At 38.8% G+C, this 27,273-nt stretch overlaps 1 protein-coding gene and 1 non-coding gene across 4 annotated transcripts in view; one reads left to right on the top strand and one right to left on the bottom strand.

Annotated features, from left to right (window-relative positions):
• The window catches only part of SLC38A9 (solute carrier family 38 member 9), a 92,454-nt gene that overhangs the window by 26,852 nt on the left and 38,329 nt on the right, over positions 1–27,273 (top strand). For all 3 annotated transcript variants that reach the window (XR_009868058.1, XM_062211976.1, XM_062211975.1), the window contains exons 3-8: positions 6,522–6,654; positions 12,355–12,476; positions 12,616–12,679; positions 12,922–13,015; positions 20,289–20,459; positions 24,143–24,202. Coding sequence is in view for 2 of the 3 variants with exons in the window: in XM_062211976.1 (XP_062067960.1) it covers positions 6,522–6,654; positions 12,355–12,476; positions 12,616–12,679; positions 12,922–13,015; positions 20,289–20,459; positions 24,143–24,202 (644 nt within the window). In the remaining variant the exon portion in view is untranslated. The remainder of the gene's footprint in view (positions 1–6,521; positions 6,655–12,354; positions 12,477–12,615; positions 12,680–12,921; positions 13,016–20,288; positions 20,460–24,142; positions 24,203–27,273) is intronic.
• On the bottom strand, positions 2,584–2,690 carry LOC133774775 (U6 spliceosomal RNA). Its single transcript, XR_009868152.1, has one exon. It is a non-coding gene; the product is annotated as a U6 spliceosomal RNA (small nuclear RNA).

Here is a 27,273-nt window from a genome sequence, read left to right as displayed (position 1 = left end):
TAGACACAGAACCAACAACGCTTTAGTTTTATGAGCAGCAAATCATATATAACTGTGGATGACAAAAGACTTTAAGTCGCCATGTTTAAAAATATAACTGGATTTTTTAAAACTAAAATTTGAAAGCATGAGCTACATTGAAAAGGATTTTGAAATTTCATTTGTATACAGAATCTATATTTAATTAAGGTATATAGACCTGAGAATTAATTTTCAGGTCAAATTCTTTGTCCATATGTTTTTGATGAAAATGTTTATTTGCAGCTGACTGACAGCCTGGAATTCCAGAATAGAGAACCCATACTGGGTCTTTTTAAACATTTGCTTTTTTCATCATACCACTCTGGCAGTTAAATAGTAGTAATAGTCTTTTAAAAAGGTATTACATTTGCCTGTCTGCACACACAAGTGTGTTGTATCCCTTTACAAATTATGTACATATACATACTTCTGTGTTTATATAGTAGGCACTCTGTAAAACAAATAATAATTGAGATTTAAAAATTATGACAAAGATGTGATAATCAGTCTTGATAAATTGCATTTAATAGTATGGAAAATTTCATTTTTCATTTTATAGTACTACTTATAAAAGCTCAACCTGCACTATTATTATTTTAAGCCTTATAACATTTTGTTACATTGCAATTCAAACTGATTCCAAGTTCATTTCTGTCTCATACAACAGTTACATAGAAAGTTGTATTGAAATTTTCTTGGTAAATTTTCATCTTCTGTTCTTTTATATGATGATTAGTTTATTCTGACATTCCATGCTATCTATTTATTTGTATTTATTTTGAAAGGCAGAGAGATAGAGATCTTCCATCTGTTTGTTCACTTCCCACATAACTGTAACAGCCAGTTCTTTGCCAGATAGGAGGTGGGAATTCAGCTACCAGGTCTCCTACATAGGTAACTGGAACCCAAGGACCTGAGCCATCATCTGCTGCTTCCCAGAGTATGCATTAATATGAAGCTGAAGGGGCTAGCACTGTGGCATAGTGGCTAAAGCTGCTGCCTGCAGCACCGGCATCCCATGTGGGTGTTGGTTTGAGACCCAGATGCCGCACTTCCCATCCAATCCAACTCCCTGCTAATACACCTGAGAAAGCAGTGGAGGATGGCTCAAGGGCTTGGCCTCCTGGAAGAAGCTCCTGGCTCGTGGCTTTGGTCTGGCCCAGCTGTGGCCATTTTGGCCGTTTCACGAGTGAACCAGAGGATGGAAGGTATCTCTCTCTCCCTGTCTCTCTTTTTCTCTCTCTAACTCTGCCTTTCAAATAAATAAATAAATCTTAAAAATAAAAAAAAGAAGAAGAAAGGAAGCTGAAATCTGGAGCCAGGACTTAAAGCCAGGCACTCTATATGGGATATCTTAATCACATGCCAAACAACCTGCCTAGATTATTTTTAAAGGGCAAAATACTGATATTTTTGTTGTTTAATACGAGGCTACTTCAAGAAGAATATGGCAAAATGAAATTAAAGATAAGTTCATTTTGGTGCCCGAAATTTTTGAAATCCATTCGTATTTTTTTCATAGCACACATTTTCCATGAACTGTTTGAATACTCCTTACATGACCCAGTTGTTTGGGCTGGGGCTAACAATTTGAGAGTCACCAGCACAAACATGAATGTAAAGTTCGATGACCAGAGTGGGTGGTTGGCACAGTGGTTGGGGTTCCACTTGGGACACCTGCATCTCAGAGTGCCTGGATTTCAAGTCCTGCCTGTGCTCCCAATTCCAGCAGCCTGCTAACGTGCACCTTGGGAGGCAGCAGATGATGTCTCAAGTATTTGAGTCTCTGCTAGCCATACAGGAGACTGCACTGAGTTCTGGGCTGCTGGCTTTGCCTGGCTCAGCCCTAGCTATTGCAGGCATTTGGGCAGTGAACCAGTGGATGGAAGATCTCTTTGTCTCCATCTCTTATTCTATTTTTTGAAAAGCATAAAATAAATAATAATAAAAAGAAATAAAGTTAAGTGGCTAGATGAATCCACTAAGGGGAATGAGCATAGAGAAAATGTCTTTGGATGGAACTCTGGTGACATTTAAGATATGAGGGTTTGAGACAGAATCAGCAACAAAAACAATCTAAGGATTTTTCCTTTTAGGATTAAGTCCTTTGTTGACATGTGCAATTTTCCATGTTCTAGCCCAGGTTTATCTCATCTTGCCACTTCTTATCCAACTGCATAAAGGTTTTAAAGATGTATCATGGGGCCAGCATTGTAGCACAGCAGATTAAGCTGCCACCTGCAACACCAGCATCCTATATGGATATTGGTTCAAGTCTCAGCTGCTGTACTTCTCATTCAGTTCCCTGCTAATGCATCTGGGAAAGCAGCAGAGGGTGGCCCAAGTGCTTGGGCCCCTGTACCTATATGGGATAGCCAGGTGGAATTCCCAGTCTCCTTGCTTCAACCTGGCCCAGCCCCAGCCATCTGGGGAGTGAATCAGCAGATGGAGATCTCTCCCTCTCTCTCTCACCCTCTCTCCCTCCCTCCCTCCTTCTCTCCCAGTGTAACTCTGTCTTTCAAATAAATAAATTTTTAATTTTTATTAAAAAATTTTTTTATTAAAAATATGGAACAATTCATTAATTTGTGTGTCATCCTTGCGCAGGGGCCATGCTAATCTTCTCTGTATGGTTCCAGTTTTAGTATATGTGCTGCCGAAGCAAGCACAAATAAATCTTTTTTTAAAAAAAAGATACATAGGGGCCGGTGCCATGGCTCACTTGGTTAATCCTCCACCTGCAGCGCCGGCATCCCATATGGGTGCCAGGTTCTAGTCCCAGTTGCTCCTCTTCCAATCCAGCTCTCTGCTGTGGCCCGGGAGTGCAGTGGAGGATGGCCCAAGTGCCTTGGCCCCTGCACCTGCATAGGAGACCAGGAAGAAGCACCTGGCTCCTGGCTTCGGATCGGCGTAGCTCCAGCCATTTGGGAGGTGAACCAATGGAAGGAAGACCTTTCTCTGTCTCTTTCTCTCACTGTCTATCTGTCAAAAAAAAAAAAAAAAAAAAAAAAAAAAAAGATACATCATGCCTTCTCTCCTGGCTCTCTGTTCTGCATTTTTTTGAACCATGATTTCTTGCCTCCTTTTGCCCCTACCTAACTCCTTTCTATCCTTTAAACTTCTACTCAGCTGTAACTTGCTGAGAGGTCTGCCAGGCATTCGTTAGCTTCCTCTGCTGTGCTTCAGCTGATCCCTGCCCTCACCCCAGCATCACTGAACCCTCTCCACTCTTTCTGTCCCCTGTAGTCATGCACAAGCAATTGCTCTTTTTCTCTCTGAAGAGGAGTTGTTATTTACCTGTCTCCTCTAGCAGATTACAGCAAGTCTGTGTTATTCATCGCTTAATGCTCAACACAATGTAAACATATTTGGTTGGTACTTAAATGTTATTTCATAAATTTCATAACCACTACAAACTAAGTGGTCAAGACAGAAGAAGAACTTTATATAGGCTTGGCCTTTGACAATAGTGATTAAAGTTAGAGTGTAGAGTGGAGTTTTTTGAAAGAAAACGTTGTGTAGTTATCAGAGGGAATGAGAAACACGTCAGTAAGCCAGAGATTACCAATATTTTTCTAGCCACGGCGAAGAATTTGTAGGTACAATGGCTTGATTAACTTCTTGTCTGTCCTCTTCATTGAAAAGCTGCCTGGCAGATAGAGTGTTTTAACAGCAGGTAGACACACAAGTACAGTGGCTTCATTATTTTGAATGTTTATTTGCATGAGATTTTTTTTGAATACCAATTCCCATTTCATTTTTTAACAAACTACCTCAGCCTGTCAGGTGTTTGAATGAGTGCCTCAGCTTTCATAGGCATATGAATAAATGAACACTTTGAAACCAGGCCTCCATGTTGGATATAAACCTTCTTAAGAGTCATGGAATTGTTATTAAACTTCAGAGAAGCATAACTGCTCAGTAGAAGGGTGGAGATAGATTTAAAAGCCAAAAATTTTTAAGGAATTTAAGGAGTGGAACTTAGAAAAGGTGTTAGGTAGAAAAAAGGTTTCTCTGTTTATAAGTGTATTAAATGAAAACCTAAGATTTGAATCATGTTTTAAAACATTCTATAAATTTTACTTAATATTACAAACATTTTTTCCTGTGGCATGGCCACAGGTATTTTATAAGATGAGACAACTGTAGCTTCTTTACTTTCAGTGTGCATAGTTTAACTACAAATCAGATGGGAGGTAACATTGATAGGGCACAGACCTGTGAAGATATGTTCAAAAGCAAAATGCCCAAGTTTCAGTCTTTTATTCTAAATATTGTCCTCTGTATAATATAGTCTAGAGCACTGCATATCTAATTTTAAAACTGCTTTAAGATCCAGCTGAAGTTCAGTTTGGAAATGTTATATTTTGTTCTCTCAAATGAAACTTGAAGCATATGTTTTTGATAATTTAGTTAAAATATGCTGAGTTGTATATTTTTTAAGAGAATCTGTTTTGAAACAATTCCAAAATATTTGTTTGAACAGGCACTCAGTATCTCGATGAAAACTGTTGGAAAAGAAAAACTTTCAGAGTCATTCTGTTCTCAGAGTACCCAAGCCAGCTAACCTGGTACAGTTAACACTTCTGTAAGAGACCAGGAGCCAAGATATTTAGCACTTCCTGGACTGCTTTTCAGCAGACCTTCAAACCAACTTAGTGGTTATAGTAATATCATTGACTTTTCAGAGTAAAAAGCATATTAGTAGAAAATCTACATCTCTTCCTATCAATATTATCTTTACAGTCTTTTTCAGTAATCCATGATTAGCTTCAATCTCTGCCTTATGTTGGCATTAAGGTTCTAATTCTTTCTTGAATTTTGTGGGTTATTCTTATAAAATAAAGAGGAATGCCCTGTAGAGTATGAGCCCAGCTATGATTAAACCATCTGCTAGATATAAATACTTTTATATTTTTTTTGTACCACTGAATGTCATAGTAGAAATGCAAATTGAGTAGGATATCCTGATGCTTTGGGAGGACTGGCAGTTATATTAGGTGACCAGATGTATGAGTAGGGATTATTTATTCAGCTTCTAACCCAGTCATTTGCATTATGTCCTCTTCCAACATATTGACCTCACCTAATGCATTTAGCAATGACATGCTTAGCATAAATAATATGTCTGTGTCTTCATATTTGCTCTAGTAATTGCACTACTTAAATGTTTGTTGAGTTAAACTAGATAGTATCTGCCATATTTAGGTACTTTAGTGGAGAATATAAACAAAAGACTCAAAGATCCTGTATGCTAAATTCAGAGACAAGACTAGATTTAAGATCTGTACTACCATTTCTCAAATATTGCAGAGTTAGTTTGGAAAATAGCAGAAATTAAATTTTCACTCATTTGGTTTTCCAAGTCCTCCCCACAAGATTAGATTAACAATATCTCCAGAAATTATTATCTTACCTTAGTATATTTTAAGCTTCTTTTAAAGCCCTGAGTGTATAAGAGTTATATAGAGGCCTAGATGCTCATCCACGTGGCTGGTTCCTGGTGCTCGGTATGAAACCCCATTCACTTCTCTCTCTTAAATAAAGCTCTCACTCTCCTAAAAAAAAAAAAAAAAAAGAGTTATATAGAGCCAATGATAAATTTTTTTCCCTTCATTATTTGGAAATGTGTAGAATCTGAAATGGCAAATTACCTACAGATTGGGGTGACTTCAAAGGGTCTGAGAACCAGCAGAGGAATGCAGTCTTTCCTGCAACCCTGCCTAATCTTTCCATTTTGGATGGTATATTTCTAGAAGCTTAGAAGGCACTTGAAGGAGTTACAGAAAGGAATTGAAGAGGTTGAGGCCTGAAAACCAGAGCCTGCAGTTGATGAAGCTACAGTCTTGGGAAGCAAGCACACACATGAATAAAAGAGTAGGTTACTGAAATCTAAGACAAGGAGAACAGGCAAAGCATTTCCAATGTGCTGATGTTCCACTTGATACTATTTTGGATAAGTCTCACAAGGGAGATGGTTGAGGTCACTAATCCTTAATACATGAACTAAGAGATAGGAATTCTGTTTGTCATAGGAAGTAATTCTGGCCCTTAAGGATTCTTTAATAGAGGGACTTTTTTTTGTCTATAATTTCTCTAATTTAGTGCCAGAAGCTTTCTGGGACACTATTCAAAGCTCTGTGTCTAAGTTTCATTGTTGGAAAGTGACAGCTGCTGTATTTTTTTTTCCCTTTGCTATCGTTCTTTTTAATAACTGATTTAATCTCTTTCTGTCATGTCCCTCTATTGCTAAGTTCCTTAAGATTAAAAAAAAAAAAAAGCATGTTTAAAATAAAAGTATTATGAGACAAAAAGTTTATTCTGTGAATGGAATAATACTTCTTTTGTGACATTTTCTTTTCCCACCAAAAGTGAGAGGTGAATGCCTTGCCTTTGTACATCCCATTTCTAATGGAGGACAAGAAGTTATTTTCTTCAATGGCTGACTTCCAGAATTTTTGCCTGAACGTTTTTTGTCAAGCATATATTCCCTTCTTTAGGCCTTTCTACATAGAGCCCACAAACATCGTCAATGTGAATGATGTCATTCAGAGGGTTAGCGACCATGCCTCTGCCATGAACAAGAGGATTCATTACTACAGCCGGCTCTCCACTCCTGCAGACAAGGCACTGGTAAGAGGCAAAGCATTGCTAATTGTCTAAAGTTCAGTTGAAATGAACAGAGAGCAACAGAAGCCAAGGCAACTCCCAGCAATTTAACTTTTGTGGGCAGTATTCCAAAGACAGCATCATGCAAAGTCAAAGATAGCAATTAATACATGCCCTACATCTCAGGCTAGTTCACTCTTAGCCTAGCACAGGGGTACTTGAAACACTCTCTTAACAACAGCCTAGAAATATTTTTGGATTAGATTCTGCTAATCCCAAATTCCAAGAACTCTGAGGAGGATAAATTACTTTTGTAGTTTCAGTTTAGATCACTGATTAAAAACATAAGTAATAAGAATTCTGGTGAGTCTGTGCAGTTCTAAAATTTGAAGTTGTAAGAGAAAAGTATTCATAGAAGTTTTCTACAGGAGTGGGCAGCTAGAATTTGTACATATATACACTCATATATAAGTTTCCTGTTTAGCATTATCCTTTTCATTGATCATCAACAGTGGCCAAGGGGCCAGATATTATAGGTAATGGGCTTTGTAGGCCACATACTGTCCCATGTTCTTCATTTTGTTTTATAACTATTATAGACATAAAAACCATTCTTAGAGAAAAGACTATAAATGCTCATGGGTCATGGTTTGTTAATCTTTGATCTAAAGTTTTTATTATTATTTGAGGATCAAGAATAAATGATTTGGTTGCTAGTAAAATTTAGTAAATCTGTGATATTCTTAAACTTGAAAGTTTAAAGAATAAGAACATTTTGAGATAGAAAAAAAAATTTTTTAAATAGATATGAATAAAATGAGAGAAAGGAACTAACATTCATTAGATGTTTACTAAAAGGCCAAGGGTTAGATATCACCTAAACATAGCTATTCCATTTAATCATCACAATAGCTACATGAAGTACTAAGATCTCCTTTTATATGGCCAGAATAGGGGCTTCCAAAATACACTGGTGGAGTAATTATTTCCCAATTTTTTTTCCCCTGTAGGCCATTACATTGGTAGTTGTGGTGAAGTCTTAGTCCCATTACAGAATTATCTAAACTCTTTGGACAGCAGAAGTGATCTCGTATTCCTGGTCTAGTCCAGACCTCCCAGAGGCTCTACTCTTAGAGGCAAACTCAGATACAATTGGGCAAATCCAGGAGTGAATGTACATTGTTTACCTGGAAGTTAAGTCAGCATTGCGCACCAAGTTTGAATCCCTTTTGTTAATGGACACTGAGATGACTCTAGTAAATAAAAATTTTTAAACAATGATCTCAGATGAACAACCATTTTTTAACAAATACGTATATACAATTGGCACCCATTTTTGAAAATCCCCAATTTTTTTTTTTTTTTTTTTGACAGGCAGAGTGGACAGTGAGAGAGAGAGACAGAGAGAAAGGTCTTCCTTTTTCCATTGGTTCACCCCCCAATGGCCCCTGCGGCCGACACACCATGCTGATCTGAAGCCAGGAGCCAGGTGCTTCCTCCTGGTCTCCCATGCGGGTGCAGGGCCCAAGCACTTGGGCCATCCTCCACTGCCTTCCCGGGCCACAGCAGAGAGCTGGACTGGAAGAGGAGCGACTGGGACAGAATCTGGCACCCTGACTGGGACTAGAATCCGGGGTGCCAGCGCCGCAGGCAGAAGATTAGCCTATTGAGCTGCAGCGCCAGCCCAGATTGTTTTTCTTAAAAAAAATTTGTAAGGAAAGAATAGTATAAAACACAAGTCTCAGATGTTCATATGAACTTTTAAAAAATGTTTATTATTTTCTTCTACTTGAAAGGCAGAGTGACAGGGAGTGAGATCTGGAGAGGGATCTTCCATCTGTTGGTTTACCATTCCCTGTCCCCCACCCCATGCCTGAAACAGCTAGGTCTGGGCCAGGCTGAAGCGAGGAGCCTGGAACTTTATCTAGGTCTGCCGTATGGATGGCAGGGGCCCAAGCTCTTCAATGGTCATCCCCTGGCCTCCCATGATGTATTAGCAGGAAGCTCAGAGGGACCAGCGCCTTGGCTCACTTGGTTAATCCTCCACCTGTGGTGCCAGCATCCCATATGGGCTCTGGGTTCTAGTCCCAGTTGCTCCTTGTCTAGTCCAGCTCTCTGCTGTGGCCCAGGAAGGCAGTAGAGGATGGCCCAAATGTGTGGTCCCTGCACCCGCATGGGAGACCAGGAGGAAGCAACTAGCTCCTGGCTTCAGATCGGCACAGCGCTGCAGCCGTAGCAGCCATTTGGGGAGTGAACCAATGGAAGGAAGACCTTTCTCTCTGTCTCTCTCTCTCACTGTCTATGACTCTACCTGTCCAAAAAAAAAAAAAAAAAAATGGTACTAGGAAGCTCAATCAGAATCAGAGGAACCAGAATTTAAGCTGGTTACTCCAGTATGGGATGGGGGAATCCCATGTGGTGGTGGCTTACCCTAATTGCAACAACATCACCCAAAGCTTTTTTATATATAAAAATGTTCTGGGGCTGGTACTGTGGTATAATAGGCTAAGCCTTCCCCTGCAGTGCCGGCATCTCGTATAGGTACTGGTTCATGTCCCAGACACTCATCTTCTGATCCAGTTCTGTGCTAATGGCCTGGGAAAGTGGTAGAAAATGGTCCAATTGCTTGGATCCCTGTACCCATGTGGGAGACCTGGAAGAAGCTTCTGGCTCCTGTCTTTGGATCGGTCCAGCTCTGGCCATTGTGGCCATTTGGGGAGTGAACCAGCAGATGGAAGACCTCTCTTTCTCTCTCTCTCTGTAACTCTGCCTTTCAATTAAATAAATAAATAAATATTTTTATTTTAAAAAGTTCTTTTTTAAAATAGTTCTTTTAAAGAGTTCTTTTTTATCTTAACATCTTTATTTTAGAATGGAGAAGGAAAGACAATTATTTGGCTGCCAACGTCTTCTAGATCCTTACTAATAAAAATGGAGCCTGCACTTTACAGCAGCATCAGCATTACTGAGTGTTTAATCGAAAATCAGTATTTCAGGCCTCACTGCAGACCTACTGAATCAAAATCTAAATGTTAACAAGATTCCTGGTGTGAGTCATAGGGACGTTCAGGATGGAAAACGCTGCCCTAGACTAGACCGCTGCCACAGGGAATCCAACTCTTCAATTTTTTCCTGTATTTCCTGAGAATATGTCACTTCTTGTCTTCTAATCCTGCCCCAAATGACTTTCAACTTTCACTTTTTCTGAATTTGCTTTATAAGCCGCAGTGGTTTTTCTCCTGCCTGAAATAGACATGATCCTGTCCCTTTTTATTTTCACTCAAGGCAGAAAACAGTAGAAGCCAGACCTAAAGGATTCTGGGTAAAGAGAAGGGAACAGACCCATTCCTATATATGCCTTTGTATCTTTAGAAAATAATTGTTTCCAAAGCCCCATACCGCATTGACTTCAGACATTTTACACTTACAAAAACCAACCATGAGGCCGGCGCCGTGGCTTACTTGGCTAATCCTCCGCCTGCAGCGCTGGCATCCCATGTGGGCACCGAGTTCTAGTCCCGGTTGCTCCTCTTCCAGTCCAGCTCTCTGCTGTGGCCCAGGAAGGCAGTGGAGGCTGGGCCAGGTGCTTGGGTCCCTGTACCCGCGTGGGAGACCAGGAAGAAGCACCTGGCTCCTGGCTTCGGATCAGAGCATAGCTCCAGCCATAGCAGCCATTGGAGGGTGAACCAACAGAAGGAAGACTTTTCTCTCTGTCTCTCTCTCTCACTGTCTAACTCTATCTGTCCAAAAAAATAAATAAATAAATAAATAAAAGAACCAACCAGTCATATGCATAAAAAGAGTTGAATTTGTTACTATTTTTTAGTACCTAGCTATATCCTATCTTCTTACTGAGTGAACCAACGGAAGGAAGACCTTTTTCTCTCTATCCATCTTCTTGAAAGCTTTTCCAACTATTCCAGTCTCTGTTTTTGGTCTTTTTTTTTTTTTTTTTGGGGGGGGGTCATTGTTGTGAATTGGTATACCACAAGTACACTCGTGTCTTGTAGCCTTTTTTTTAAAAAAGATTTTATTTATTTATTTGACAGAGCCACAGACAGTGAGAGAGAGACAGAGAGAAAGGTCTTCTATCTGCTGGTTCACTCCCCAAATGGCCACAACAGCCGGAGCTGCACCTGATCCAAAGCCAGGAGCCTCTTCCCGGTCTCCTATGTGGGTGCAGGGGCCCAAGCACTTGGGCCATCCTCCACTGCCTTCCCGGGCCACAGCAGAGAGCTGGACTGGAAGAGGAGCAACCGGGACTAGAACCCGATGCCCATATGAGATCCCGGCGCCTCAAGCAGAGGATTAACCTAGTGCACCACGGCAGTGGCCCCTTGTAGCCTTTTCTAATTGCTTCACATGTCCTCCACCTGGAATTGAAACTTCTTGAAGAAGTTCCTGGGAGACCAGGAAGAAGCACCTGACTCCTGGCTTCGGATAGGCACTGTGCCGGCCGTAGCGGCCATTTGGGGGGTGAACCAACGGAAGGAAGACCTTTCTCTCTGTCTCTCTCTCTCACTGTCTATGACTCTACCTGTCAAATAAAAAAAGGAAAAGAAAAGAAACTTCTTGAAGTTAGAGGCTGTATATTATTTTTTTCTTGAACACGAAACCTAGCATAAAGTTATAGATTTCGCAGTGGGAGCTAAATATAAAATATAGTTGATTTAGGCTGGCGCCGCGGCTCACTAGGCTAATCCTCCGCCTGTGGCACTGGCACACCGGGTTCTAGTCCCGGTCGGGGTGCTGGATTCTGTCCTGGTTGCCCCTCTTCCAGGCCAGCTCTCTGCTATGGCCCGGGAGTGCAGTGGAGGATGGCCCAAGTGCTTGGGCCCTGCACCCCATGGGAGACCAGGAGAAGCACCTGGCTCCTGCCATCGGATCAGCGCGGTGCGCCGGCCGCAGCGCGCCAACCGTGGCGGCCATTGGAGGGTGAACCAACGGCAAAAGGAAGACCTTTCTCTCTGTCTCTCTCTCTCACTATCCACTCTGCCTGTCCAAAAAAAAAAAAAAAAAAAAAGATAGTTGATTTATACCAGTCAGCTTTTAAGGACTACTTATTCTCAAGGAGGTTGACTGAATTCCATCAGGAAACTAGTTTTTTCCCTCCACTCCAAAGCAAGAAGGTAGAATTAGGAAGAAATATATGGGGGAATAGGTTGGGAGCTATTAAGTATCCTGTTTAATCATTCTCTCTTTTTTGTCTTCAACCCCTCTTTCCTTCTGTTGTACTTATTTCATACTTAAATACTTACTTAAATCTTTCCTTTCCCTTCTATTACACCTCAGTTCTTTACAGTGTGAGTGGCCCACTTGTGTCTTCTAAAACCACCCTCACGTAGGAATTCAGTGATCCCTTCATTCTTGAAACTCCCCTCTCCTACAGCCAGAATCTCGTCTATCTAGATTTCCTTAATCTTGGTCTTTGTTGGCTCTTTCTCCTTTCTCATGAAAATGGAGAGAAAAATATTTTGATAGTTGCATATTCTGGGAATTCAGTTTCTTATCAGGACAGTGTGTTGTGTTAGTAACTCTTAAGCTCTTGCTCCTTTGGATCCCCCACTGTACTTGAAAACAGTTCTAATTCACTCATCAGGGATTCATACTGTTTATTTGTTCATAGTTTTTAGGACTGTCTAGAGTCAGGAATTCTGAGGTATTGAAAGTACTCTATTTTGCACATTTACCGATGTGGACATTTCTCTGTTTCTTTTGTAACAGATTGCCCCAGATCATGTAGTTCCAGCTCCAGAAGAGTGTTATGTATATAGTCCCTTGGGTTCTGCTTATAAACTTCAAAGTTACTCTGAAGGACATGGTAAAAACACCAGTTTAGTAACCATGTGAGTAAAACTGCTTTGTGGAGCATGATTTAAGCTGTTTGTGAATGAAAATTACTGATTGTTTTAATTTTTGTCCTAATTAAAATTTTTAAAGAGTCAGCCTCCATTATTTTTACTGCTAACTACTTTGTGTTTTCAGTTTTATGATTTGGAATACCATGATGGGAACATCTATACTAAGTATTCCTTGGGGCATAAAACAGGTAATACAATTTTTCAGTATACTTTTTACCTGAATTTTTTTCTCCTTGCATTTTAACTTTATAACTTTTATAATTTTATGTATAATAAATACATAAAATTCATTAAAGAAAAAATAATTGTTTAATTTTTCATTGATTGTTGGGTTTTTTATTGTGGTTGCTTACGATGACATAATGTGGTTGCCTGTGAGTTTTTTCTTATATGATGATATTTGTTGTGCTATGTTTTTATTTTTAAACAGGCTGGATTTACTACTGGAATGTGTGTCATCATGCTGATGGGTGTTTTAACACTTTATTGCTGCTACAGAGTAGTGAAATCACGGACTATGATATGTAAGAATTTGACATAGTGACAATAGATCAGTGACATAGGTATTAATAGTTACTTCCCATTGGGGCATATGTGTATTCCACATGTGTGTCAGCTATTTCATTTGTGCCTAAAGATTTGCTTCTCTAATTTACAGCTTTTGGCTGAACTGATCTGTTAATGCAGTAGTGGCCACTTTGGAAATTCAGAATCTGAGAGTTCTTTGCAAAATGCATTCATACTGGCGCTAATCTCCTCATAAGAAAAGAAAAAGTTTATATTTTTATAATGAGGCCATTTCCAGAACTAAACAGAGAATTTTATGATTTCTTATTAGTTCAGGGTGACTTGTTTTCACCTATCCATACCAGAAAACCTAAATGTTGGAATCTCTTAGAAGTAGAAATTGTAACTAGAGAAATGTGAAAATAAAAGCAATTCTTTTTTGGTGAGTTCTTTTTTTTTAACATTTGTTTTTATTTATTTGAAAGTCAGAGAGAGAGAGAATCTTGCATCCGCTGTTTGACTCCCCAAATGACTCCAACCACCAGGGCTGGGCCAGGCTGAAGCCAGGAATTGGGAGCTTCCTTCGGGCCTCCCACATGGGTGCAGGGGCCCAAGGACTTGGCCATCTTCTGCTGCTTTCCCAAGTACATTAGCAAGGAGCTGGATCGGAAATGGAACAGCTGGAAGTTGAACTGGCACCCATATGGATGCCAGCATTGCAGGCAGCAGCTTAACCCATTAGACCACAATGCCAACTCCTTGTAGTGAGTTCCTAAAGTTGTGTAAACACATTACCTCTACATCTGTATAAATTATACATCAGGGAAAGATAGTTTCAGACCTAAATAGATGTGCATTATTCATTGGGTCTTAGCAAGGATGAATCAACACACTAGGCTTTGCCTCCAGAATTTCTTGTCTTAAGAAATTTTCTTCTTCATATTAAACAAATCTTAGTTAAAAGTCTTTAAAAAAATTGATTGTGATTCCTAAATGACATAGAGTGCTTATTTAGCCTTTGGTTTTCTTAAAAGCAAAATTTGAGTAAATTTGGAAGCCCTCTTTAAACATATATAGTAAGGCGCCCGCACTGTGGCATAGCGGGTGAAGCCGCCGCCTACAGTGCCGGCATCCCGTATGGGTGCCGGTTCAAGATCTGGCTGGCATCAACCAACGGATAGAAGACCTCTCTGTCTCTCCCTCTCTGCCTCTCCTTCTCTCTGTGTAACTCTGACTTTCAAATAAATAAATAAATAAATAAATAAATGAAGTAAGCAATTGTAGGTTTAAAAAACTAAACATATATAGTAAATGTGTATCCTATCTAATGCAGGATTTCTTAGAAAAGATAGCTTCCACTAAATTCTCTGTAGAACTGTTAAAAAACAGATAACTCTCTTAGTATTTAAGCTTTCCCATACTATTTAAAAAAAGGAACTGTCATCAATTCATCTTACAAAGTGAACATAACCCTAATATAAAGCCTGACAGTACCAAAAAAAAAAAAAAAAGCTATATGTAGATAGAAAACTTCTTTATAAAACATTATTGGGGATAGACTATTTTTATAGATTTATTTATTTGTAAAGCAGAGCAAGAGAGAGAGAGAGAGAGACTCTTTCATGTATCTGCTGGTTCACTCCCCAAATGGCTGCAACAGCCAGGGATGGGCCAGGCCAAAGCCAGAAACCAGGAGCTTCCTCCTGGTCTCCCAAACAGGGGGACAGGGATCCAAATATTTGAGCCATCTTCCACTGCCCTCCCAGGCACATTAGCAGGAAGCTGGATTGGAAGCAAAACAGCCAAGACATAGACTGGTTAACCCGCTGCATCACAATGCCAGCCAGCCCCAGACGTGAGTGTTTCATGCAGTGTTTTAATCTCCTCTTGGCATGCCTGCGTCACTTAACCAATATACCTGGATTTGAATCCTGGCTCTATTTCCTCCCCAGTGCTTCTTGCTAAAGGGCACCATTGGGAGGTAGCAGTAATGGCTCAAGTACATGGGTGCCTGCCACCTATGTGGGAGAACTAGATGGAGCTCCCAGCTCTTGGTTTTGACCTGGTCCACACCTGACTGTTGTGGGCATTTAGGGAGTGAACCAGCAAAGGGGAAATCTCTGTTTCTCTCTCTTTTCTTCGCCTTTCTTTCTTTTTTTTTTTTTTAAGATTTATTTATTTATTTGAAAGTCAGAGTTATACAGAGAGAGAAGGAGAGGCAGAGAGAGATGACTTCCATCCGCTTGTTCACTCCCCAATTGGCCACAATGGCCGGAGCTGCACTGATCTGAAGCCAGGAGCCAGGAGCTTCCTCTGGGTCTCCCACACTGGTGCAGGGGACCAAGGACTTGGGCCATCTTCCACTGCTTTCCCAGGCCATAGCAGAGAGCTGGATCAGAAGTGGAGCAGCCAGGTCTCGAACCGGCGACCATATGGGATGCCAGCGCTGCAGGTCACGGTGTTAACCCACTGTGCCACAACACCAGACCTTTCTGCCTTTCAAACAAATAAAAATAATTTTATTAAAAGTGGAGCTACCCTTTGAAATATAAATAAAACATTGGATCAAATTCAGCAGTATATCAAAAGAATAATATCCTATGTCTAAAATAAGGTTTATTCTATAGTAATTATCAAGAAATTAATTATCAAGAAATATAACACTACATTAACAAATGAAAAATCCATAATTATATCAATAGACATTAAAAATGCAACTAAGACTTTAGCACAAATTTAAATATTATGGAAAAAAAAATTGCAAAATATAAAGGGGCTGGCGCCGTGGCTAAGCCTCCGCCTACAATGCTGTTCAAGTCCTGGCTGCTCCACTTCCAATCCAGCTCCCTGCTAATGACCTAGGAAAGCAGTGGAGGATAACCCAGATCCTTGGGCCCCTGTACACCTGTGGGAGACCCGGAAGAAGCTCCTGGCTCCTGGCTTCGGATCGGCACAGCTCCGGCTGCATCTAGAGTCAATAACCAGCACCAGCTTGTGGCATCGGAGGTTAAGCTACCACCTGCTGCCCTGGTATTCTCTATGGGTGCCAGTTCAAGTCCTAGCTGCTCCACTTCCCATACAGCTCCCCGATAATGCACCTGGGAAAGCAGCAGAAGATGGCCCACGTGCTTGGGCCTTTTCACCCATGTAGGAGACCCAGAGGAAGTTCCAGGCTCCTGGCTTCAGCCTGGCCAAGCCCTGCCATTATGGCCATTTGGAGAGTGAATCAGTGGATGGAAGATTCTCTCTCTCTCTCTCAGATCAATTTATTTATTTGAAAGAGTTACACAGAAAGAGGAGAGGCAGAGAGAGAGAGGTCTTCCATCTGTTGGTTCTCTCCCCAACTGGCCGCAACAGCCGGAGCTGTGCCGATCTGAAACCAGGAGCCAGGAGCTTCTTCTAGGTCTCCCACGCAGGTGCAGGGGCCCAAGGACTTGGGCTATCTTCTACTGCTTTCCCAGGCCATGCAGAGAGCAACCGGATCTTGAACCGGCGCCCATATGGGATGCCGGCACTGCAGGCCAGGGCGTTAACCTACTGCGCCACAGCACCAGCCCCTTTCTCTTTTAAATATTTTTTTTTTAAAGAGTCAATGACCAGAACTACGAAACAGAAAAAATTACTCCATTCACAGTAGCAATAAACTCTAAGGAATTAGAAATAAATTTAGCAAGAGGACAAGATATCTGCATGAAGAAAAAGATAAAATTATATCTAAAGACAAAGAACAAGAACTGAACAAGTGGGGAAAAATAACTATGTTGTTCAGAAGATAATATCATAAAAATGGGAGATACATAAATTCAGTGTCATTTCAATGAAACTCAGTTTGGACTTGGATTAAAGTAACCTTAAAGTTAATATGGAAAAATGAATGCCCAAGTAGAGCAAAATAAATTATAAAAAAGAAAAGGTAATGTTGGAATAAGTCTTAGCAAATATTAAAACATACTATAAAGTCACTGAATAAAATAGAAAGGTGCTATGTTAGGAGTAGCCAAATAGCCATGGAATATATCAATTATAATACATAATATATAAACTTAATATATTATGCAGTATTAGATGCCTATGCAACTGATTATCCATTTGAGGGAAAAAAATTCTGGCACCTTATACAAAAATCTATTCCAGATGATTTAAAGACTTAAGTGTCTTTAAATAAAAACTGTAAAAAGCTCAGAAAAAGATTTAAGAAGTTGTACATAAAACCTAGCAGTTGAGGAGATTTTCCTAACCAATATGGAAGATGTAAAATTTTTTTTAAAAAAAGAAATGTATCACAGAGTTATATATCATGATCAGAAAGTTTTTTGATAGAAAATGATAATTATCTGATAGATAATTAATCAAAAAGACATTTTGAAAAAGCCACGTGCCTCCTCCAAGTTGGGTCCATATTCAAACTAATTTGTGGAAAAACCAGATCTGTTAAAGACCTTACTTAAAGATTATGATAAAACCAGAGCTGGTGCTGTGACGGATCAGGTTAAAGCCCTAGCCTGAAGCGCCAGCATCCTATATGGGCACCGTTTCTAATCCCAGCTGCTCCTCTTCCAATCCAGCTCTCTGCTATGGCCTGGGAAAGCAGCAGAAGATGGCCCAGGTCCTTGGGCCCCTGCACCCGCGTGGGAGACCTGGCAGAAGCTCCTGGCTCCTGGCTTCAGTTTGGCATAGCTCCTGCCATTGCAACATCTGGGGAGTGAATCAGCAGATGGAAGACCTCTCTCTCTGTCTCTACCTCTCTCTGTAACTCTGTCTTTCAAATAAATAAATCTTTAAAAAAAAAAAAAAGATTATGGCAAAACTTTTTGATTGAAACATTAGTTGATTAGTTTTTTAATTCCTAATTGAGAAGATAATTATCATTCATTAAGAAATTTTTTGTATACTGCGTCTGTAAGTAGTTTTATTCTGTGTTCCTCAATATTCAGTCTTCACTGAGCATTTATAAGCTGACTAAAAGTAACTTCACTAAAATAAAATATACTCTCTGTTTTAAAGATGTATTTTAAAAAAAAAAAAAAAGATGTATTTATTTATTTGAAAGGCAGAGCAACAGAAAGAGAGGGAGAGACAGAGAGCGAGCTTGTCCTATCATTTGATTCACTCCTCAAATAACTGCAACATCCAGGAACTCCACCTAGATCTACGTGGGTTGCTGGGGCCCAAGCAATTGGGCCATCATCAGCTGCATTCCAAGGCACATTAGCAGGAAGATAGATTGGAAGCAGAGCAGCCAGGACTCGAACTCTCACTCTAATGTGGGATGCTGGCAGCACAAGCAGTGGCTTAACCTGCTACACCACAATGAAGGCCCCTTTCCCTTTCCTTTTGATTTATTATTATTATTATTATTATTATTATTATTATAGAAAACCCAGCCTCTGCTAGAATGATGGTAGAACGGTGCTATTATCATACTTACACGGTATGCCATTTAGGGAGTACACATGTGCTTTTCTCTTGCCTCCAGCATGAAACTGGAAAAGTCTTTAAAACAATTCTTTTTCTTTTTCTTAAGATTTATTTATTTATTTGAAAGGCAGAGTTACAGAGAGAAGGAGAGACAGATCTTCCATCCACTGGTTCACTTCCCAAATGGCTGCAATGACAAGAGATGAACTGATCCAAAGCTAGCAGCCTGGAGCTTCTTCTGGGTCTCCCACGTGGTGCTGGGGCCCAAGCACTTGGGCCATCTTCCACTGCTTTCCCAGGCCATAGCAGAGAGCTGGATCAGAAGTGGAGCAGCCAGAGCTTGAACCAGTGCCCAAGTGGGATGCCGGCATTGCAGGTGGCAGCTTCACCGGCTACGCCACAGCGCCAGCCCCTGAAACAATTCTTAATAGTGATATGCTCCTTATGTTCTTTGTCTAGGTGTAAATTATCATGTTCTACTGTTAGCTTCTCAGACTTCATCCCTGCTATGTTTTTGTTGTATACTAGCTGCCGTATTTGCTTCAGAGATAATAGTTTCTGTATATTCATCAAATGTAACAGTTATCTCAAAGCAGTTCAGAACATAGGATTATAGAGTAACAAACTATAAAATTATACTTTGACAATTAAACTAATTTTTATAGGTTATACTTATCTATATTCTTAATTTTTATTGAATGTTGAACCTCACCATAGAAGAGCAAATATTTTTGTTCCTTTGTGGTTTCATTCTGTATAAATTCCCATTATTTAGACATGTTTTATAGAGTTATAATAGTGTATAATAGTGTATTAGTTTTGTCTTCAACTTTATCACTTAATATATTTTATGTTTTTACGCTTACCATTTTTATGTCTTAATGATTGTATACAGTTGCACATTATGGTTCCATTGTTTTTGCTTAATAATTGCTGTACCGTTGTATATTTAAGTTCATGTCTAGCTCGTGCTATTCTAAATGATACTCTTCTAAAAAATTTTATATATACTTTTTGTATTCTTTTATTAAATTTCTATAGTTTTGAAGAGCAGTCATTATAATTACAATGATAATAGCAATTTTAGAATTATACTGATTTCTAGCAGTATCAGACTGCTTTTTTGAAGCTTGCCTTTATTAGATGTGTTCCCATCTTCATTTTGTTTTGTTTGATGCTTGCAATGTTTAATGTTGCTATGTTTTTCTTAAGCTGTGTTATTTATTCATATCCCTTTCCCATTTATCCACAAGTACCTTGGTAAACTGCTGAACTCCTTATGCAATGTAGGCCTTAGATTTTTTATTTCTCATAAATTTCTTTCCCACTCAGTATTTGAATGACTTCCATATTGTAAGAGCTTTTTTTAAAATCTGTCTTTTCATCGTAATTTCTAAAGGACAGTCCTTCATGTTTGATTTCTGCATTGTGTTTTCTAACTTTTCTGCTATTAAATTTTGTAATTTTTAACTCATCTATCTGAAATTTAATTGGCATGTGGTATAAAGTGAGGCTGAAGAAAACTTGCCTCCATATTGTTCTGAATATGCCAAATATTAAGTAATATTTTCTGTCCCTTACTGATGAGTTTGTCTAGCATTGACTTATCACTTGCTTTTGTTAGTTATAAAATGTTGTGATGCTGAAATCTATTTCTTAAATTATCTGTGCTATTTCATTGATCTACATTTCCTTTATCTGTGTTCTTTGTATTTAAATTGCTATTATATCTTGATACTTTCTAATATCAAGTGGTAGAATACCCATAATCTTTTACTAAGTAGTTTGAGTTAAGTTGGAGAACATAGATGAGGACTATGGAATATGTTATGCTCAACATCTAGTTTTATTTTTCTCTGTATTTTTCTCTAGCTTCACTGGACACCACCACGTGGGAATATCCAGATGTCTGCAGATACTATTTTGGCTCCTTTGGGCAGTGGTCGAGTCTCATTTTCTCCTTGGTGTCCCTCATTGGAGCAATGATAGTTTATTGGGTGCTTATGTCTAACTTTCTTTTTAATACTGGAAAGTTTATTTTTAGTAAGTATTCCTGTTATATGCTTTAAACACAATTACTTTCAAATACAGTTACTGCTGCGATGTTCCAGCCTTTAGTTCTAGGAGTAGAATAAATAAAGTGAGGAAGAAGTAGAGGCAAAAATATGTAATTCTGGAAAACATGCTTGATTCAGTGGCTGCCTGTGGTTGTGATCTCAAATATAATGTGCATATTCATTTCCAAATATTATTTTTAAATAAATACTATTCAGAATATCTAATTAAAATATTTCTGTAATTCAGATGTTTTAAGCATTGTTCCACAGAATTTTAGCACTGTAACAGACAAGTGTATAAAGGTCATTGGTATTTATTGGTAAAGAATTTGATGTGGCCAGCGCCGCGGCTCAACAGGCAAATCCTCCGCCTTGCGGCGCCGGCACACCGGGTTCTAGTCCCGGTTGGGGCACCGGATTCTATCCCCGTTGCCCCTCTTCCAGGCCAGCTCTCTGCTGTGGCCAGGGAGTGCAGTGGAGGATGGCCCAAGTCCTTGGGCCCTGCACCCCATGGGAGACCAGGAGAAGCACCTGGCTCCTGCCATTGGATCAACGCGGTGTGCCGGCCACAGTGCGCCAGCCGCCGCGGCCATTGGAGGGTGAACCAACGGCAAAAGAAAGACCTTTGTCTCTGTCTCTCTCTCTCACTGTCCACTCTGCCTGTCAAAAAAAAAAAAAAAGAATTTAATGTGTAGACTCTAGGGGAAAGGAAAAATATTTCAGTCAACTTTTCAATATAGGATCTAAAATTACAAAACAGTAGAATAATGAGATTTATGTGATAAGTATATTATTTATATATCACAGAATTGTAATCTACCCAAGTCAGCCACTTGAAGAGAGTCTCAGAAATTCAAACCATTTTATAATATTTTTAATTTGGATAGAGGAAGTTCATTTCCTGTTGCATAAGGTTCCAATTTTTTTTCCTGATAACTTACAGGCCTGAAGTTTGTATAGCTTGCTTTAAATAAAACCTATGTATTTAAAATATGGACTTGTATGAAAATCAAATTTCAGATTAATTTCTAAAATGATCACAACAGCTAAATTCCCTTTGAGTGTTCGGGGGGAGGGATTCTATTTTTATTTTAAACCTTAAGATTACCATTTTGATTAAACTCTTATTACTAAGCATTTTTATTGTATAAAAAATTAGGAGATGTTTCAAACTATCAAAAAATATAGAAGCTAATATAAATATCAACGTGTAGGCTTTAATGTAGCATCTTAACCTTTTACTATATTTACATTATGTCTACATTCTTATCAAAATAAAATATTACACATAATTGAAGTCTCATATGTGCTCGTTCTCAGTCTCATTTTTCTTCTTCCCTAACTTTGCTGTTTATTAAAAGTCTTGTGCATGTTTTTTACTTCTACTGCATAAACATATGAGCAACAGATAGTATTGTTTTTGCATGTTTTTTCATCTTTACAAATGACTTTGTGACTTGGTTTCTGTTTGATAATATTTTATTGAAATACAAAGTTCATTTTAATTACTTTATAGTGTTCAGTGATATACTATTCCACTCTCTGTTCTTTTGTTAATGAGTCTTTAATTTGTTTATTTTTTATTGTTAGCAATGCTTTATTAAACATCTTTGTTTTATCTCCTTGTATACATCTGGGAGAGTTTCTCCAAGCTGTGTATGCACAGGAAACATTTCTGAAATTTAGGATAGTCAGATAATTGCCAAATTGTTATCATATTTTTACCATTCATACTCCTGCCAACTGTTAGTAAAACTTCTCTTTGTTCCCCATCCATATCCACGCTGATAGAACTATCTGACTTAAGTTTTGCCACTTGGGATGTGGTTTTAATTTGCATTTCTTGTCATAAGGGATGGCAATAAATGTCTCTTCTTAAATATATATTGACCATTAAATAGCTTTTTCATCTATAACAGAATTATATATCTTTTTTTAAGTATAAAGTTACACAGAGCAGTGCTAGTAAACATTCTACAGTTCCTAAGGAAAACCTTCTGTTTCACCATTAAATAGTATTACAGACAGTCTGCCTGTTACTTACTGAAGTATTTTTATAAGTGTGTGTTAAACTTTCTCAGGCACTTAATCTGTATATATTGATTTAATCATATTTTGCTCCATTAAGCTGTTAATTTGGGAAATTAAATGAATGCATTTTGTAACATATAAACCATCCTTATAGTTTAAGGTCAATGTCAATTAATTTATTAGTCATGCTTTTTTTTTTTTTTTTATTCTTTACTGGATTGAATTTGGTCTTTGGAGGATAGGGAGCTAATTCATTTAGAACTTTTTCATCTTATCATATGAGATCTTGACCCATGATTTTTCTCTCTTGTGCTATCTTTGAGCCTTAGTGTATTAGTTTCCTAGGGCTGCTGAAACAAAGCACCATAAACTGGTGGCTTAAAACAACTGAAAAATATCCTCTCACAATTATGGAGACCAGAAGTCCAAAGTCAGAATGGCACCAGCTCCCTGCTACTTCTGAAGGCTCTGGGCAAGAATCCTGCCTTGCCTCTTCCAGCCTCTGTTAGTTGCCAGCAACTTTGGCATTCCTTGCCAAGTAGCTGCATCACTCCAGTTTCTCCCTCTCTTCTCTCATGCCTGTCTTCCCTCTGTATTATCTGGGTCCAGATTTCCTTCTTCCTATAAAGACACCAGCCATTGGCTTTGAGGGCCCACCCTAATCCACCGTGACCTCATCTTAACGTGATTATATCTGCAGGAACCTATTTCCAAATAAAGCCACATTCTGAGGTTCCTGGTGGACATAAATTTTGGGTGGGACACTATTTAACCCAGTACACTTAAAATCAAGTTTTTACTAGCCTGATATAAGTCTTTGGCATCAAGAAATTACATGAAGATTCATAATTTCCGATCTTTAATCACTAATAACCCTTGGAAGTATTATAAAAAGCAAGAGCTAATATACTGCTTCTCTTATTCAGTATTGAGAAGTATATTGTGAAGGTGAATAATTCACATATTTAACTTACTTTTATGACCCTAAAATGTAGCTTATCATCTTTTACCATCTCATTTAAGTTTCACAACAACAAATACTTTTATTAATCCACCTTAAGACTACAAAAGGTAAATATTGAATAAAACACAGTAAATGCCCTCAGGCCAACAAGAAAACACCTTCTCTACCCCTTCTTGCATTCACTATAGAATGATATGAATGCTCAGGTATCTGCATATGCTTTTTCTTTGCTACTTCCATAATCTAACTCACTGGTTCTTATGAACATAACACTTAATATACAACTTTGGCTTTATAAAACCTTTGAGGGATTTTCCTTTTCTTGCACAGTTTATGTAAGATCTAACTATACTTATATAAATCAGTGTTGAGAATAGGATAAAAATTGTACATTGCTTTCATTCAGGGCTCTTAATTACCATTAGTTCATTAATTCAGCCTTGTGGATAGATCGTTTTTAATTTTCATCATGAAAATTTTCCCGAGTGAGACTGTGAAACCAATGGCATTTATCCTTCCTGACAGTGAGGAAACTGTAGGCAGTGAGGCTGTGTTAGTGATACAGTAGTCTTGGTTCAATGCACCAGTTAATATCACTATACAGTTGATACCAAAAGATTTATAAATAAAACACTTTCTTGTATGCTAAACTGTTTTCTCCCCTTAATTTTTAGATTTTATTCATCATATTAATGACACAGACACTCTGCTAAGAACCAATAGTAGCGACCCTGGTGAGTAGTTTAGAATTTAGTTTGCTTCTTTGTTCCCTACATTTCTATAAAAAGAACTTAAGATAGAACCTATGACCTGATTTTAAGTAATTGATTAGCATAAAGACATTATGCTCAGAACTGCTACTAATTGTTGTTAATAGAGGTTTAAAAAATATTGTTAGGCAATGATTCATATTATACATATTATACATTTCATATATATATGTATACATATTATACAATTCATATTATACAACTCACAGTTTTACCTATATTATCTATAATTGCCCATGAATAATAAATATTTCCAAGAACATATTTAATTGCTAATCATATTAGATGTCTAATTCTTAACTTGTAAACTTAGATTTATTAATTTTTAAATTAGTTTTATTTACTTGAAAGGCAGAGACAGAGATCTATCATCTGCTGGTTCACTCTCCAAATGCCTGCAACAGCTAAGGCTAGGCCAAGCCAAACCAGCCACCAGGAACTCAGTCCTTGTCTCCTACATGGATGGCGAGGACCCAATTACTTGAGCCATGTCCTGCTGCCTCCAGGGTGCACATTGATTGGAAACTGGTATAGGTGGTGGAACCTGGACTCAGCCCAGTCACTGACGATAGAGGATGCTGGCATCTTCACCACTGTACCAAATGCCCTCTCCTATTTTTATAAATGTTTGTTTTCACTACTTAAAAGGCAGAGTTACAGCGAAGGAGATCTTCCATCTGCTGATTCATGCTGCAAATGGGTGTAACTGCTGAAGCTGAATCAGGCTAAAACCAGGAGCCCAGAATTCCATGGCAGTCTTCCACGTGACTAGCAGGGGCCTAAGTTCTTAGAGCATCTTGTGCTGCTTCCTGGACGCATTAGCAGGAAGCTGGGTTGGAAGTGGAGTAGCCAGTACTCACACCACTTCAATGTGGACTGCTGGTGTTGCAAGTGGCTTATCAAGAGGGCAGTTCTTCTAACACCTATTGATTAAGCCTGCTGTGCGTCCTGACCTGTGCTGGACTCTGGGGATGTAATAATGAACAGACAGAAGTCTTCCTCTCCTGAAGCATACATTCCATTGTTTGCTATTCAGTATCTCACTTTGCCCCTTAATTAAACCTGATGAATCTGTCTTTTGTTAACACTAGAAAATGAGTGAGTGGTGTGCCAGCTTTTGGTCCTGTGGATACACACCCCCGTACTTCTGAATTATTATGCTAAAATCTCCTGTACCCTATCACTTACCTCAGAATCTTCAATGAGCCAAATAACATCATTGTCTTAAAAGAGAAAACTATTATAGCCCATTTGATACCAGTTGATGGAACTAGTTATAGCTAATAGAATTTCTTCTCCAATTAGGAATTGAGTCATAAATATCACAAGATCTTAAGAGGTCGTTAATACTACTAAGGTCATAAATACCACAACTACACTGGTGATTTGGAGAACACTATCAACAAAGTCCATTTACCTTTCTTGGCAGTACCTTATGTTGATACCAACACTTTAAAGAAAAAGTTTATTTGAAAGAGAAAAGAGACAGATGGACAGAGCTCCTATCCAGTCAAAAACTCACCCAGATCACAGCAGCAGGCAGGTCTGGGCCAGGCCAAAGCCAGGAGCTAGGGATTCATTTTGTGTCTCCCAAATGCATGGTAGGGACCAACTAGTCGAGCTATCAATGGCCTTCTTCCTCCCAGAGTATACGTTAGCAGGACGCAGGAATCATAATGTCGTAATATCAGAATCTGATATCATAATATCAGAACCAGAACTCCAACCCAGGAACTCCAGTTTGGGGTATGGATGTCTTGCCATTGGGCTGAATACCCACTCCATATACCAGTACTTTTTAATTTCTCTTACAATATTTATTTTGAACAATGTGGTAAATGTATTATGAAACAACCCACCTCAATAAAGGTAAAAACTTGGAACTAATGTTTGTGGAATTCTTAACTGTGTTCAGGCATTGTCCTGAATTTTTATAGCAACTCTATAAGGTAGACACTGTTAATTACACTTTAGAAAAGAAGGCGCGGAGAAGTTAATTTGCTCAAAGACACATTAACTGTTAAGTGGTAAAGTTAAGAGATATTATTCAGTTTACTTCCAAAGCCTGTGCTCTTAAACATTGTAATTAGCACAAGAAAATTTCAAGTTAATTTTTTTATGTCCAGAGCATAGAAGAAAAAAGTACATGCTAAAATGCTGATTTAGAAAGGGGAAAGAAGATTAAATGTTTAGCTTTGTGACATACAAAATAATGGATAGGGATGGGTGTTGAGTGCAGCAGGTTGAGCTGCCACTGGGGACACCCGCATCTCGTGTTAAAGTACCAGCTTGATTCCCAGCTGCTCTTCTGATCCAGTTTCCTGCTAATGCATCCTGGGAGACAGCAGATGATGGCTCAAGTGTTTGGGCCCCTGCCACCCCTGTGAGAGACCCATATGGAGTTCTTGGCTTCAGCCTGGCCCAGCCCAAGCAGTTGTGGGCACTTGGGGAATGAACCAGCAGACAGAAGATCTGTTTGTGTGAATGTGGATGTGTCTGTCTGTCTCTCCTCCCCTCTCTATAGAGACACTATGCCTTTCAAGTAGATGAAAATATATAAATATTTAAATAGGTAGAAAATACAAAATAGGACTGACTATTCTTTCGCTTTGACGAGTGATATTGGGTGATAGTTGCTTACTGTGTTTCCACCAGCCTTATAAATTCTTCACAAAGTTGTGATTACCAGCCAAACTCTTCTGAAATTAGAGATATGAGAATAATCTGTACTCTGATAACAGAAGAAATTTCCACTTGTTAAGTGTTAAGAAAATGATATTTTACTGATTTCCCAGTTCTCTGGATATCATCTAGACTCTTCAACTTCTATCAAGTGTGCTTAACTTCCAAAATTTTTTGGATTCCTAGGGTTCAAAATTGTGCATTTTAATCAGTGATTACGATTTGGTGGATACCATGGCATCTGTTTCAATGATGTCTTTCTGTTTATTCCAAATCAGTAGATTTTGCTGTTAAAAGAAACCTGCTTTTTTGCATTTGTATGGGTTATTAGTACAACATGGTTACTGTGAATG

The sequence above is a fragment of the Lepus europaeus genome, chromosome 15 (genome assembly GCF_033115175.1).
Source record: "Lepus europaeus isolate LE1 chromosome 15, mLepTim1.pri, whole genome shotgun sequence".
Classification (NCBI taxonomy): Eukaryota; Metazoa; Chordata; class Mammalia; order Lagomorpha; family Leporidae; genus Lepus; species Lepus europaeus.
The sequence above is the reverse complement of the archived record's forward strand: the minus strand, read 5'-3'. Positions and strand labels throughout refer to the sequence as shown.